Source organism: Larus michahellis, chromosome 2, assembly GCF_964199755.1.
Source record: "Larus michahellis chromosome 2, bLarMic1.1, whole genome shotgun sequence".
NCBI classification, from domain to species: domain Eukaryota; kingdom Metazoa; phylum Chordata; class Aves; order Charadriiformes; family Laridae; genus Larus; species Larus michahellis.
In genome coordinates, this window is record NC_133897.1 from 133,262,779 (window position 1) to 133,279,447 (window position 16,669).

The following is a 16,669-nucleotide window of genomic DNA, read 5'->3' on the forward strand; positions in this document are numbered from 1 at the left end:
AAATCGTACGCAGAAGAAGTGCATCCACACAAATGTTAGGGGCTGGAGCTCACTGTGCAGCAGTTGTGCTTCTTAAGGACACACAGTGTTTCATCAGTTATCACAGACAAAGCAATGCATTGTGTGGATGCAGGTCTTTTAGCTATGCACTCACTTTGCCTGGTACGAAGGCAGAATTTAAACCAACCCGTCAAGCCAAATTGAAAAGAAATCTCTTTTAGGATAGATAGTTAACAACAAACAAACAAGCAAACAATTACATATAAACAACCCCATAAGTAAGCGTAGACAATAAATGACCCCATAACTCTGTGTGTTCATTTTGGTTTTGTTCTGGATTTACCTGTTTCCACCCATATTCCCTTGTGCCCACCCATTCATCTCCGTAGAGGACTGATAGGCAGGATTAGCCTGAGACTGCTGAATCATGGGGCTTTGCGTATGAGCCAGTCTTGGGGACATCAGTGGACTCTGAGGAGTGGTGGCCCCCGTGAAGCCTGGATCGGGCTGCTGACTAATACCTGAAGAAAATGAGAAATTTAGCCACCGTACATTCAAAGTCAAAACAAGCCAAGAGCTCATACCTGCAGACATGTCTTTACACAGTCCTACTTATGTCATGTGGAACTTACAACCTTGTGTCTTAATGTGGGATCTAGATTAAAAGCAAGACATCATCAACTAATACTTATATATAACCTTAAAAAAAATAATTCTGCATAACTGTGTTGGCTACCTGTGTGTTGTAATCACACAAGCGGTCTCTCCTCTCTACAAACTGAAAGAAGAACACTAGTAAATTTCTTTTTTCAGAAACTGCATTCAAAACAACAAATAAAACATTTTGCTTCTGCCTATAAATCCATTTTGGTGAAAGTTATGCATGACCCATTTACTGCATGGCACTACCTTTTAACATTTAGGCTATAATTTTCAACTTTTTCTAAAGTTCCTAGTACCTTCGTATCTCTATTTCTGTGTCCCTGCAAAAACAGGTAATGACATTTTGTGCAAGCATTTAATGACTTTGTAAAATCAAAAAATAATCTAGATGCAAAGAAAACCTAATTTAAGCTGTTAGATGCCAATTGTGTGCAAAAATTTTGTTTTAAACCAAGTCACTTTGGTCTTATTTAAGTTCATCATGAACACCATACTCAACAGAAACAAGCCACCCTTAATGCTGGCATAAGAATCAGGTGTATGAAATATATTCCTATATTCACTGTCTGCATGACTTACTGGTGTAAAGGATAACAGATCAATATGAGCAGACAGCAAATTTAGAATTGGATGGGCGTAATTTGTTATATCAGCAGAACTTACACATTACACATTATGTAATGTAATTGTAAGATAACTTAAATAAAGTAAAAAAGCTGTATAACAATAACCGTATGGAGGTAACGGCCCCATGCACCCCCAGAACAAAGCAGTGTACAGCTTTGTAAAACATACAAGTAAAATGGTATTAGCTATCATATCACACCCAAGTTCTTGATGGTACAAGGGGTAATGGTTTTAAACAAGAAGAGGGTAGATTTAGACTAGATTATAAGGAAGAAATCTTTTACAATGAGGGTGGTGAAACACTGGCACAGGTTGCCCAGAGAGGTGGTAGATGTCTCATCCCTGGAAACATTCAAGGTCAGGTTGGACGGGGCTCTGAGCAACCTGGTCTGGTTGAAGACATCCCTGCTTATTGCAGGGGAGTTGGACTAGATGACATTTAAAGGTCCCTTCCAATCCAGACCATTCTATGATTCTAAGTTTAAGAGCAGGGAAGGGAATACCTAATCTGAAACGAATTTTTATTATTTAAACTCAACAGTTAGATGCTAATTTTACATTATAATGCACACATGAAGTATCATCTTTTTGGGCGAAGAATCTAGCTGATACTTAAGCAATACCTCATTACCAAAATGCAAAAAAATCCCCACCAATATAAAAATGATTTAAAAGGATTATGTACAACTTTGCTTCTGATGAAGCTTCCGGTCACCTTATGCTGTTTGCCAGCATCAATTCTTATCTTTTTCTTCATTTGCACTTTTTACTGTACGTATTGGCTTGTTGAGTTTAGGCAAAATTCAGAGTCCATCAAGCCAATACGTACATGTATGTGTGTTCCTGTGTGCATACACACTTGTATGTGTATATATGTATAGATATATGCAAATAAACACATCACACTTGTGCTATTGCTCAAAAAAAGAGCGGTGCATGGAGAATACATGGTACTAGAGCCAGGAAAGTGGAAGGTACCATGTTGCATTTGAGGACTCCCAAGGGTCCTGAAGCTCCATGTTTCCTGTTGTTCCCAGGGAGACAGGCAAGAGGTCTGTCTCGGGGGGGGGGGGGGAACTTGGACCCAGCACTGGGGGGCACATGGGGGACTGCCGAAATGCCCTGAGGAGGTGGAACCAGTACCGTAGTTTGGAGGAAATGGAAACTGCTGCGCATTTGCCTGCGGGATCCGCGGATTGCTCATGGTTGCTGGTATGCCACCAGTGGCCACCATGCTGGGGGTCATGCTCAAGCCCTGCCCTCGCATCATCAGTGTCCGCTGCTGCACCTGCTGCTGCTGCTGCATCTGCCGCTGCCGCAGGTGCTGGCTCAGGATCTCCCGCTGCCTCTGCGCCAGCATCTGCGCGTTGATGGGGCCCTGCAGGGAAAACCACCGCCACCTATCAATAACCACGTCTAAGGCAACCTGACCAGTGGAGGCACCTCCACTGGAGCAAGCTAGAAGATTCCAGCTCTTTCTTTCCCCCACCACACAACTAACAATAATACTAAATGCAAGAAAATAATCCTATTAATACTTCTGCTGGGAAAGACTTCCAACAGCGCAAGAGTCAGTAACTGAAATAATACCAGTGTTTAATGTTGCAGTGATTTGTAATTGCAAATAGAGTAGCTCATTAAAGAAATGCATCTTTCGGAAATGAGAAGCTTGGTTAAAAATGCAGTTATATCGTATCTCTAGCAAACAACCAACCACCTCATGTAAATATGAGACAGACTCTCAGAAATAAAACAGTAAAATACTTCTTATCATACAGACTGCATTATTTGTACTCAAGCTTTAGAATTTATTGTATGTATTTACCACATGGCATTACAACTGTTTTGAACTGAGGGGAGAAAGAAGAAAACAAAGTGATTTTTTTAAAAAAAGTACTATTTATCTCACCTGTGTTGGCACTCCAGGTCTCAAAGACAGATTCATATTGGAGACACTGCTGATCTGATTTATCAGTGGCTGCCGATTCTAAAGAAAAAAAACCCCATAAGCAACACCAAAACCCAAGGGTTTTAGAAGGAAAACAAGAAAAAGGAAATGTTATATACAGAGGTATATATATCAACGTCACAACCAGTTGGTCTGAGGACCTAGTTTTACATATTCAAACAGGGACTAGTTTTCCTGCTCCAGTCCTACTATCATTCACAGAATCCTGTTTCTTAAGGAGGTAATACACCATACAAATAACCACTAAGCTGTTTACCAAACATGCTGCCTTTACAGCTCTTGTCCTTTTTGAGTTTGGCATTGGACTGTTGAGGTTTACTCTGAATTAGAGCCTATCCTGATGTTTGAAGGCAGAAATGATCTTTCCTCCTCCACTAGAAAAGCATTAATATCTTATTTATAGCACTGTGAACCCGTATATTTAAAAACGAAATAAGAAACAACAACTTAAAGTGATCCTCAAAAGTAGATGAAGGCCATGGACTAAAAAAGGATGTTGGTATCAGGCAGCAATAAAAGCATTTAGATTGCTGGAATAGTCAAGATATAACAAAGAGAAAAAGACTTATATAACAAAAAGCACCACTGCAGCCTTGCTTGAAGAATTAGTGAGACCTAGGCTTAAATACTAGGCACATTCTTATAGGCACAGTATTATAGAAATAATAACGGAAAGGTGCAAAAAAAGACCAAGAAAGAGACTGCGCAAGGTACTGTCTTGGCAAAACTCATTATGGCTAGTGTTTTCAGTTTAAAAAGTGGAACTAGGCTATAATAAAACAGAGTACGCCCTTCAGACCCGGTCTGTTTGGAGCAAGCTGACAGTATGTGTGCGTGCGCCTGCGCCAGCGTGCAGCCGGGCACGGAAGGGGACGTACCTGCTGTGCCTGGAGCCTGTGCTGCAGCTGGAGCCGCAGCTGGTTCGGCTGGTTCTGCACGATGCCGGCGGGCCGCAGGCCGGGCCGGGGCTGCATGCGAAGGGCTGCGTAGCCCGGGCGCTGCCCCATGGGGTGGAAGCTGGGGTCCTGCATGGGCGCGTAGCTGCCCTGCGCCATCTGAGCCTGCGCCGCGTACTGCTGGGAGAACACCGGCGCCTTCTGCTCCATCAGGATGCCGGACTCCTGGCTGGGGAAGGTCTCTGGGTCGACAGCTTGGCTCTGCAGAGAAATGCGAACAACAGGAACAGTTGGCGGGACGCGGCTTTTCACAGGATTGTACGAGACTAATACAGCCACCCTGCAAAACCAAACTTCCAGGATGTGAATGTTTGTAAACAGAAAATTACAGACATTTTCTCTACTTGCATGTAAAACTTAAAACCAAAGAGAACTGCATTTTTGAGTGTCAAAACATATTAATGGAGATGAATTCCTCCTCTCTTTTCTTTTTATTTTAAAACAAAGACCCACAGTCTTTGTCGTGTTCTTAACATAGCCATTGTATTATCCTGCTAACGAATAAAAACCTGAAATGATAAATGCTCTATCAAAATCTGTAAATGAAGTGATGCCAGCATATTTTTGCCATTGAATCCGAGATAAATTCAAAGACGTTACAAATGAATAAGGATAAGAAAGTATATTTTTATCAGTATCTTCCAACAAAATAATGACTTCAAATAAAGATGCCTGAAACTATTACAGCAGCTAATGTGAACAGACTGCCTAATTCTTTCAGGGCACTTTCACACAAACTGATTATCCATTAGCATAAAAAAGCTAACACAATTCTAAACGCCATTCTAGATACTCCCCTAATATTTGCTCTAGCCAGAATAATTTTATAGCTTATTCCACACTGACCTTGGAAATCAAGTTAATCTAAATTTCAGTGCCTCATGAAAGAAAGACTTTAAGCTCCTATAAAATGTTTGATGGGTATTTTAGAAAACATGTTCTGAGATGCGACAGTTCCCTTATCTGCAAAACTCTTTAACTGTTTCCATTGAGATATTAATTAAATAGAAATATATGTACCACTTAGTTTGAAAAAACACACTATTCCTATTTTTTGGTGGTGGTATTCCAAAAGCTATGTAATATTGCATGGAAGTTTCACACTGCAAAACTGAAGTTCACCAATAAATTGTATCTCCACCTTAACACCTCACTGAGTTCTGCGTTGTACTAAACAGGCTTGGAGATAGTTTTCTCAGGTTCAAAACAGGATTTCGTTTGTTCTCTTTTGTATTTAAAACGCAGAGTTAGTTCAGAAGTTATGCTCAGGATGCTGATGAGTGCTGGGAAATGAAATGGGTATTCTAGGCTCCTCTAAGAATATTACATCATTATCGAGAAATGTACAGTTGTTTTTGAAAATACAGTTTTGATGCCACAAACATCAAGAACTAACTTTTCCCCAATTTTTTTTTTCATTTTTACCAACTTTTTTTGCACCACATAAGGCTGAAATGGATGAGAACCAACTGGAAGCCAAAAAAAAAATAACTCGGGGAAAAAAACGGATGGAAAAGAACAGAACAATTTCATGCTGCAAAGTCTAGGAAGCATGTTTGTAATTAAAAAAATAAAATAAAATTACAGTTTTAAGTGCTTGGAATGAAATCATCTGCTTCAGGTGAAAGTCGTCCCTTAACATACATTAATCAACTGAGGGAAAAACTACAAGTGAAATTACACGTTACAGGTTTGCTCATCCAAAAGCTTGCTGCCCCCATGACACAAAGGTCTTGATCTTGCTCCTCTGCTCCTACGTCTTCGTATTCTTTTTTGCTTCTTTCCTATACCCTGTCGCTGGCTGTGATCTTGCCTTTCCCCCACACAGTTGTTCCTCTGACCACCAGATAAGCAGAAGCCTGCTAATTTTTTGGCTTTGGTGAGGTTAGTTGCATGAAGCGAAGTGGCTGAGCACAGGTCAGAAGAAGTAGAGCTCGGTGAGGGTGGCAGGGGAGAGGAAGGAAGACTAAACCTGGGGCTGAAGGAGGCTTTTCAGGCGACACTGAGCCGTTAGATGGACTCCCACCAAAATATGTAACTCCATCCTAGCTTGCAAGAAGTGTTTTATAATCCCCTTCTTCAACACACATTTTACCACCTTGACAACATATCCTTTAAACGCAATACCTAATACATGCAATGCAATGTCTGGTATACCTGGCTAACTAGTTCTGGTATTCCGAGAGCCCTGTCGATTTCTTCTAAACCATCAAAATTCCTTAATGCCATGTAAAGCTGATCCAGGAGAGCACCCTCGTCGCTTGGTGACTCTGATGAAGGATGATTACACAAGAGATCATCTGGTGAGCTGCCAAACGGTTGCCTGTGAAAACATGAACCCAGCGTTAGTAAACAGCTGCTGAAAAACAAGAAAGAATATCAGAGGATTAGTACTCAAATGGAATTAACAAGTGGAGACAGAAATTATTTTAATCGCTGCCAATTTTGTTTAGAAAACTATTCTGGGTGAAAGTTATGCTACCCAAAGAAATAACTAAATAGCGTGATTAATGCCTGTCAAGACCCTACAAGCACGGTGTATCCGGCAAGTAAGCGAGCACACCAAAGGTATGCCCAAGTGCCAATTTCATGCACAGGGTCAACAGAATAGAGAAGTCAGTATAGAATACAGTCACTGAACACAGGAGGTTAAATAATTTTTTTAAAAACTAATTGTAACTTTGAATTTCAGATGTTAGATTAACTATACTACATATATATATACACACACACAAGTAGAAGAACTCATTTCCATAGACACTCTTCTTAACTGGTTTTCTATCAGACTAAGCAAGCGTAAGAGGTCACAAAGGGGTCCAAGGATTGTCTGAACTCGCGCAAACTGAACATCTGGAAGAGCTGGCCAGAAGCATGAGGGAGCAGAGAGAAAAGGACACTCTCCTTTTGTTTGCAGCAAAACACTGCATCAGCTCAACCTGTCTGACAGAATTGCACACTTGGGTACCAGTTTATGCACTTGGTTATGTGCCTCAGAAGGGTGTCAGCAAGAATTTGGATACTGTCAGGCAGAGTGTGCTGACTCTATAAATCCTGCCTACCTCACCCCTGAATTTGTATGCAAAGCACGCTCACAGTTACAAAGGCAGAATAAAGGTTTATTCCAAACCCAAAGGACGAAACTTGCTGAGAAACAAACTAAATCTGAAATAACACCTTATCTGCAGCCAAATGACATATTTTTGTTTTGCAGTTCACACACAAGCCCTACCTCATGCGCAAGACTACAACAGAAAATATAAAGAGCAAAGCATTCTGCAAGCAAGGGCAGCTACTATATACACATCGTGGCAGAATCTCATCCCAGATAATTACTCAGAGGTAACAAAATCCGTCATACATGGAGGGAGGTAACAGCACCGTACGTGCACCCTTTTTACATGTCTGTTTGGAAAAACAAAGAAACATGTTTGTATATTTAGTTTCCATAATGAGATATATGGTTGCCATGGAAGTCTAATCTCTATGTCAGAGCTAAGCAGAAGGAGAGAGCTGCATCGTCAGGCTATACACCTAAAACCCCAAAGGATGGCAAGCAGGAAAACTAACAAAAACATATTCTTTTTAATTAGCTCTCGGACTGCAAAAAACAAAAATAAGGATATATATATGACGTACCTTTAAAACACCGCAAAGTATTAATCTCATATATAGGCAAGTTTCTATAACCCTCACAAATGGAATTACAAATCAGTAAAAGGGAAGAGCAGAAAAAAAAATTCTTTGAATCAAATTACTTGCAAACTTCAAAGATATCTTATAAGAAGGGATCTATCATCTGCAAAAATAATCAATAGGGCTAGCCAAAAAACCTCACTAAAATTGTAAATGGGCATGAATACATATGGTACGAAAAAGTTTAAAACATTTGTCTAATTCTCTATACTAAAGAATGACAATTACTTTGTTTTTTTCCCCATTTTGTTTCTATAACACAATGATAATGTTATTCTTTTCTCTAAAAATGTAATACTCACTATGATAATGACATTATAAAAATACAAATCCCAGGGATTAATAAAATAAGAAATGGCAGCACCAAACAATTCACCATTTCTGTTTGGGTGTAAATGACTGAAATGTGATTACTTTCAGATGCACTGCAATGGGAATTTTTTCACCATCTTCAGCTACAAGGAAATTATGAGAAACGCAAAGGTAACAAAATGGAAGAAATATCTGCCTGGCTTGCTCATCAAACATGGCTCTGTATTTTATTTTACGGTGTCATTTTTTTAAATGAAAAATTAAGTTGTGCAAACAGTGCTTTTGGCATATGGGCACCCTAACTGGAGGGGAATTAGCACCAGGAAACATCTTGAAAAGCATAAAAAAGTTAGGAAAGTAACGGAGAAAATGCCACACTTAAATTTACAGATAATATTTTTGGACATCCTTTCATAATGAAAATTAAGAGAATGTAGTCAGAAGATTATTCTTTCTTCAAACACACTTTTTTTCAACTGCTTCCTCTCATTATCTTTTCAGCACTCCTCCCATTTACTTCTGAAAAATATCCCAACTCATGCAATTCAAAATATTTCAACATTTATCCTTTATCTGTCCATTTTGTATCACTTATTCAATCCGTAAATATGTCTAGTTTCTCTAATTTAAGCAACAAACTTTTTGGAGAAGACGTGCCTTTTTTAAAAAAAGTGTAAATTGCTTTTCATATTTATGGCATTCTTAAAAAGTCTTAATGATGAAAAAAGTTACTATATTACATATGAGTTAATAGCTTGTGATCGACCGTTGGTTCTGGATACCAGAGAAGGAGCTAACTTTAGGGAAGAGGCAGGTCTGTTTGACTTCCATCTTTCCTTCCTCGCTTTTACGGAATTTAGGTCAATTAAAAAACCCCAAACAAAACAGAAATTAACGATGTCCTGCACTACTTAAAACAGTACCTCGTTGCAGAAAAAGACAGCTATAATTACAAAGGCTCTAGCATTTTCCCACATTTAGTGTTAAGTATAATTGTTAACAGTTAAAACCAGCAAACCCAGACAGAATCATGCCCATGTTAATGCTCGAGAGGTGAAAACGATGCAATTACCCAAAGCACTGGCAGCGTTCACTGTGACACAGAACTTCCAATGCTTCCAACACATTAAATGGCAAAGAGAGCATTTATAAGTATTACTGGAACATGCATAAATTTCAGGAGCATAAAATACCACAAGCATTAAATTGATGTATATTTGGTGAATATTTGATGTAGAACTTTGTTTCCATGAGGTGTATAAAACACAGGCCTGTAAAATGTCTCCAGGTTTTGATGCAACAGTAAGACTCACCTGTTTTGATTACCAAAAGTTGCCTGATCTATAGGCAAGATGCTGTCTGGCCACGGTGCAGTCTGATTTGGAGGTGCCTGTTGTTGGCTATACTGAGGTCCTCCTATGTTCATCTCCAACTCGGATGGCCCTAATAAAGGAAAAATAACCACGTAACTTTTGTGAAAAACATCTACTTTCCTGTTACTTCTTTTCATTGACTACTCATTATCTATTTACGGTAAAAGCAAACAAAATCATTAAGACTTCAGTAACGTTACACTTAAAAGCGTCGTGATTTTTTTGGTTAAAAACTGCTTTTAAAATTTGAGAAAACAACATGAGAACTCTGAAAGCGGTTCAAAACCATAAAACAGCAGATATGACATCAGAGATTCAAAAAGTTAGTAAGATAAGCATAAGAAAAGGACAGCATATAGAGTAAATATCCTAATGTATTTGCTTTAAAAGTGACCAAGAACCATGATAAGGTTCCCAGCATTTCCTCTTAAAAAACTGCCCAGTCTTTAATAAACAAGAGCATCTTCCTATCCTTTTTCTTTGGCCGCACCACTGTGGAGCGACAGAGTAGCAGGAATTGTTCATTTCAATATATGCGTTGAAAGTTAGTGTTTTCCACACCCTCCTTCCCGCTTCCAAAGGAAACTTTTCACTGCGGAATATGGTTCGCATCAAATCTATAATTGAAGTGAGTCTTTTTTTTTTTTTTTTTTCTTTTTTTTTCTGCTTCATCTTTCAACAATCCAACGCATGCCACAAAGCACGACTTCACAGGCGCCCTGACTTACCCATATTCATGACCTGAGATGGAAGCATCTGCCTTGGGCCAGGCTGGTTGCTGGGTCTCAAGGGGATGCTGGCCGTGGGGTTGCGGATCATGCCCGCTTGCACCGGCCGGTTCATGGCACTAGCTGTGGGGGCGCAGGTCACCCTCACAGCAGGAGCCTGGCTTCCCCAGTCTCCAGATGTCATGGCAGGCCGAGGGGCATTGCCACCGATCATTCCTGCACAAAAACCAAACAGACTTAGGTGCTGACACATGCTTCAGAACAGCTTCGGCATTACAAATGCCTGATGAGTTGCGTTTTTTAGCGACGAAAATGCAGTAGTTTCACTCAGAGCACACTGTACCACAACTGTCTGTCCAGATGTGCAAAGCTACAGAATGATGCCTTACGCTGCTTAGTCAAGGGGCTGGAGATTATTATACATTTTACATGAGGAAGATCCTTTTATCATTTCCGAAACGCTGTTCAGAGTAAGCGTTCCCACATGTAGTCTGCGACAGGTGCCGAGGGTGTGTGGATAGCCCTAACTTCCTTCCTCAGGAAATGAATCACGTTTGCTGATGTGTGTGTCAGTGCTTTACTTTCCAAGCGCTAAGTGAGAATGAAGACTTGAGTAACAACATGTTATCGCTACACACGCTTACAAAATGAGGAGGACTGCATTTAAATCCGCATTCTGCAAACATATCTCCTTTAATTTGGAACCGAGAGCCTTCTTAGCTTCAAGGCTCACCCAGACAATCTCAAACCAATATACGGTGCAGGGAAATTACTCACAGGAACTTTCCGATAGATGCTGAAGTTCATTACCGTTATTTTAGGGGAAGTCCTCCTACATCTACTGTAAACAACTGGTACAGTTTATTTACACTTGGAATATATAGAGTACTACGTTCTGACAGTAGCCAAAAAAACCCAACCAAACCCCAACACAAAAACCCCCCAAACCCAAAGATACGCATTCACAGCATTTATATGTTTCAATTTTATACAGTCAAGAGCAGATAAAACACTGATTTCAGATTGGACTAGTGGTCTCTCCAGTTGCATTTTGCAACATCCTCAAATGAATACTAAAAGCCACACAAATAATTATTACTCGTCAGTTCAATTATTTGTTGATATATAACCAAGGAGAAAAACCCTCTGAAGAGGGTCATTGTTTCAGCTGCTGTACAAAATTTGCTTCGGTGTTACATCCTCAGGTTTGTTCTATTTGTGTACATATTCTATCAGCTGAAATATGTAGTGTGCTAGAGCAAATGGCAGGAACACAGATAATACTCTAACTTGTATACATAAGATGAACAACATCCTCTAATATGTATACAGAACATGAAAGTAATAGGACACTTGAAAGACTACAAGTTGACCTCTAAACTGCTTAAATAGCATATTTCAGTGTCTGGCAGCATGTCTTTTTTAATACTGTTGCAAACTAAACATAAAATTTTCACAGTTCATTTTGAAAGGACTTACAATACCCATTTATTTACTCGCTCAGAGTTCTTAGCAGTTGTTGCACACTTGGACAGTCTCAGACCATGTACTAGTTGAAGTAAGTCAATCAGCCAGACTTTTCTTGCGAACCCCCCCTGTAGTATGTGTCTTTGTACAATATTATGGCAACATGAAGAAATCAGTGCACCACAGTTCAGGCATAATCCATGACAAGAGGTAATACCACCACAACATCTGATGGTTCTCAAAATGTTTATGTTTCAGAAAATTATGAATACACTAGCCATTTCTTTAATTTAAAATGAGAACTAAGGACAATAAATAAAGGATAACTAAAGGCAAAACCAAGGTCTGCCGAGATACATATCATGAGGGCAACAGTATTGCCCACTATTTTGTTAGAAAGATGCTTTGAGACAAGCGGTTAATGTATTTCTTTTCTGAAGCAGAAAAGATTGTTACCCAGGATTGTAACACATCTCACATCTGAGCCTCAGGTGAATCTGGAACGTATATGTGAACAGACTCTAATTGCCAATACACTGTGTTCATCTAGAAGTTTTCAGGTAGGTGAAAAGCAGTGCATAAAGAGCAGAACTAAAAATATGCAGAAACAAATTCAAAATAAATATGCCAATACGTAACAGCCCATGAAACATGATTTTTTCCAGACTATTTGGAAAGTACTTATAATAACCTGCACTTGTAATAACTCCAACATTAAGTTACACATGCTATAGGCTGTTCCTCAAGTATATTAAATAAAAAAAGGAAAGTCATCTTACCTGTGCTACTGTTGCCTAAAGTTCCTTGATTTCCGATCATCCCTTCATTCCTGCCCATCAGTCCCGGCTGAGGTATCACCGAATAGGGGCTACTCGTTCTTATGGGTGGGAAAGTTCCTGCACCTGTTGGGTTCTGCAGCGTGATGTCAAGTGGTAAATTCTGGTTTGGTAATAACCTGCCCAGTTGCCCTGCTCGTGGGTTATTAAAAGCTAGACAGGAGGAGCAAAGAAAAAAAGCAAAGTTACAAGAATGGAAACTTTACTTGTTGAAAAAAAAAAAAAAAAAGAAGAACCCAAACACACTTTAAGCTCTTGGGCTGAGCTATTTAATGCTGCATAATTTACCCACTCCCTATCTGTCTGAGAAACATCCCTTCTTGACATTTTTATGTAAATTTCAAAATGGAACATTCTGACACTAAAACAGATATGACTTATATTTTTAAAACTTTAAATGATGCAATTTAACTGACAGAAGAGCCACTACAGCAAAATATACCACTATGTGATGTGCATACTACTGCCAATTAATCTTATACCTAGTAGGACTGTAATTGCATGCAGATGTCATCCTGAGGCAGATTGTTAAGAATTACCTCAGTTTTGAAAGTTTTCCAGCATAAGCTGTGCCCCTGAAGAAGTTACCAAAATTAAGGACAGAATGAGGCTATATCAGCTCCTGTAGCACCATTTCAACATCTCCCTCAATTTTGTTTTTTTACATTTTTCTGTCATTAATAAAAATAAGTACTTCCATGATTCAGCAACAACAAATAAGCAGTCCAGAATTAGAGCTGTGCCACCATAATATTCTGGTAAACAGAACCACGTTTGATGGTTACTGTCACCTTTATATAATTATCTTCTTCTCTTGAGGTGTTTTGTGCTCTTAAAATCAGCCTCTACAAAGGAAACTGCAGACTGTCTCAGAAAAGTGAGCAAACATCTGGCTCAGCTGGTTCCAGTGCATGAAAGCATCTCCTGTGTGCACAACTATTTCTCAGACATGAATCAAACACTGACCTTGTGCCTGTGATTCCATTTCCAATCATACCAGTAAAATACATACAAATAAATTAACCATTTTTCTGAAATTATTATTTGCGATACTTCTGTATAGCTTCCTCTAGGAGAGTCTCTGATATAACAGCATCCTTAAAGTGACTTCTGCATTTTTATATTCACCAAATTACAAAGAAGTTAAAGAATTTCTTCCTTATTTTAGATCAAAGTAGTGATACTTTTGAATTTGAGAACTTAGATGAAGTTTATTAACAGAAACATCTTATTACAAAGGTCTCTGACTTTTCTTCTTATTAAGTAAGATTATTTCTTCTTCATAAGTAAGTGACCTTAATAATAGTCACTTAATAATTAATAAAATGACCTTCCCAAGCTTAGGGGCATCATAAAGTCTATGGATTGAACCAAAACCAAACTTCAGTGACAGTTCCAGAGCAGTTTGCCCCAGAAGTCTGAAGAATCACACAGGTGAATAAGTTGTTATAGGAGTAGCTTTGCCAGCACTCACTGATCCTACAAAAAGGAAAGCTGTAAATGCAGCACAAAATAGCAACACAGCTGATGAGATGTGATGGTGCTCGAATCACACGTTCTGCTCTTGGTCAGGATGGGACTGAAGGAGCCTCCCTGTCCCCCACGCAACAAACTCTAGCAATTTGACAAATCTACCAGCTTTCAAGTCTTTTATTTATATATATATATATATATATATATTTAACAGATAACAATATTTTATGTGTTTTCACATAAAACCTGTAAAATGAAAGCTGGTTATTTCTTCAGGAAAAAAATATTAAAAAAACCCCAAACCTCTTTTGAAATTGTCTGTGATTTGACATTCATTCTCCATTGGTTTTCTGTGAGCATATGAGAAGCCACACACTATTTCTGTGCACTTGTTACCTGTGTGCGCTTCTCCTGAGAACAAGGCAGAAGTTCCCTAGGGGAATCAGGCACAGACACAAGACTGAGCTGGGGGCAAAAGTTTTAGGGTTTTAATTTACATGGGAAACAGGACGCTGCTTTTACAGAACTGCTGCTAATCACCAGGATGCTCTCATTTACAATCATACTGTTACTGTACTGCCAGTAGCTTTGAAAGCAGATTTAAAGCCAGGTTAACCCTGGAAAGCTAAAAGGCTCTAGTGGAAGGAACCAACAGACCTTGCTTCAGAAAGGATATGCTGAAGATTTCAGATGCACAGAGATTTCCTTCTGACTTATGTGCTGCTGCTGTGAGTACCCCCATACTTACAAAAATGAGTACGTTAAATCCAAGCACCTTTCTATGAGCAGCATTGATAAAAAATGATAACTTAAGGATCTGTAGTGGTTTTAATAGGCATTTAAACATCAATATTATTAATATTAATATTTATTTAAGCATTTATACGTAATAATTTGAGTTCATGTAAAAGTGGCATGGTGTTATTTTAATATCATTAGAATGGCTAAAAACATTATCTAAGCCCTACGGTTTATAAAAAAAAACCACCAATGGACATTTAAGGAAGTAAACAGACGTTGCCATCTTAGCCAACAGGAGAAAAAAATGAAGCAGTAGCTTTTTATGCTATTTTCTTCAACATTCGTAGCTGATATCTGGGAGGATATGAGAGCAAGGACTGCTGTCTTGCTCACTTTCCATTATTCTATGGTGGTAGACCAACATTTCAACGCTGATTTGTGAGTTAATTAATAAAGTTAAGGAACACTGTCAGCTGGAAGTGACTCAATTAAAAGCCACAATTTCAAATTAAACTTGGCCATTCCTCTTAATCATAGGTCTTTCTATTAATCTTGTGGTTTTAGAAGACGACTCTCCTTCACGCCTAGAAAAACCTCTCTCGTCCTTTTTACTGAACGAGCTGCTGGAAAGAAGCGATCTGCATCACAACAACATGCGCGTGCTTCTCCATCCCAAAGCCATGGATGCCAACAGCAGCATCACCTATAACCCCAGCAGGGGACGTTTCGTTTATTTTGAGGGTACCCCTTAAAACTCCTCAGAGGGCAGGGACTTCCAGGGCGCTGAGTGAAATTAGACAGAACCGCCACATCTGTTTCAAAACGGGGCGACCGCAGATGGCGCTATGTCATCACACAAGACCAGAGCAGGACCAGGAGCTGCCCAGTTCCTCCCCGGCGACCCAGGGGTACCACCACCACCACTGCCGCCGCTGCTTTGGGGGTTCGCAAGCTCTGCCAACAACGCGCGCGGAAAGGCGGACTCACTGCTCTGTGAAATCCTCATTGCTGGTTTCTGGGTGGCCACAGCCGCGCCAGGGCTGCTGTCACTGGTGAGCTGCATGAGGTCATTGATGATGGCTTGCTTGTCGACCGAACCCGCTGGCGCGCCTGGGCGGCTTTCTGGGAAAAGCTGCGGTAACTGGCTGTTCTGCAGGTCATCCAGAATCTCCTCCAAGTTGTCCAATTCACTGCCTGGCTGCAATAGAAAAAAAAACCAAACACAAACCCACAGTACAGGTCGCCGCTCGCCTGCTGTCGGCGTCCTGCTCGTGCCGAGCCAGGCAGCCCCCAACCGTTACGCCCGCACCGGCTTCGGATGCTTCCTGCAAGAAGCCTGATGTGGAGGAAGCTCACAAAGTTGCTGAAAGGGGACTGTGCAGGCTCCCCAGGGCCCCTCTGCCTCGCACTGGGGGAGCCCAATGTGGCACTGGCATCCCTTCAAAACCCTGGCATCGGGACATACAAATCCACAGGATCCGTACGTCGGGCAAAGGGGAGATTCTCCCTGTGAACTCTGTGATTGGTGCAGACAGCAGGGATAATTTGGCAGGGGAAGAGATCCCACAGTGATGAAGATGGGGGCTGATATAGGTATAACCTATATTCCTTTCAGCAGAGTCATATTTCTAGTCTCTTTATGACTTGATTAAAAGCATACAACGGAAAAGTTGCTTCATGGCTAAAACAATTCCCCATATGCGTTTTATTTGTTACATTCAAAACCTTAACACTGATTAACTCTATAGAAGTTCACTGGCAAGAAATATAGATTTCAATGAAGTTCTATAAATTAAAACCTGTCAACTAGTTACTAGATTTAGGAAATTAT

The 16,669-nt window shown here is 40.0% G+C and overlaps 1 protein-coding gene across 3 annotated transcripts in view; it reads right to left on the reverse strand.

Moving 5' to 3' along the window:
• Positions 1-16,669, reverse strand: part of NCOA2 (nuclear receptor coactivator 2) — a 194,462-nt gene that overhangs the window by 13,480 nt on the left and 164,313 nt on the right. For all 3 annotated transcript variants that reach the window (XM_074577248.1, XM_074577247.1, XM_074577249.1), the window contains 9 exons: positions 15,826-16,036; positions 12,568-12,777; positions 10,322-10,537; positions 9,534-9,663; positions 6,373-6,538; positions 4,138-4,416; positions 3,200-3,277; positions 2,434-2,668; positions 344-521 (listed from right to left, as the gene is read on the reverse strand). In XM_074577248.1, the coding sequence (XP_074433349.1) occupies positions 344-521; positions 2,434-2,668; positions 3,200-3,277; positions 4,138-4,416; positions 6,373-6,538; positions 9,534-9,663; positions 10,322-10,537; positions 12,568-12,777; positions 15,826-16,036 (1,703 nt within the window). The remainder of the gene's footprint in view (positions 1-343; positions 522-2,433; positions 2,669-3,199; positions 3,278-4,137; positions 4,417-6,372; positions 6,539-9,533; positions 9,664-10,321; positions 10,538-12,567; positions 12,778-15,825; positions 16,037-16,669) is intronic.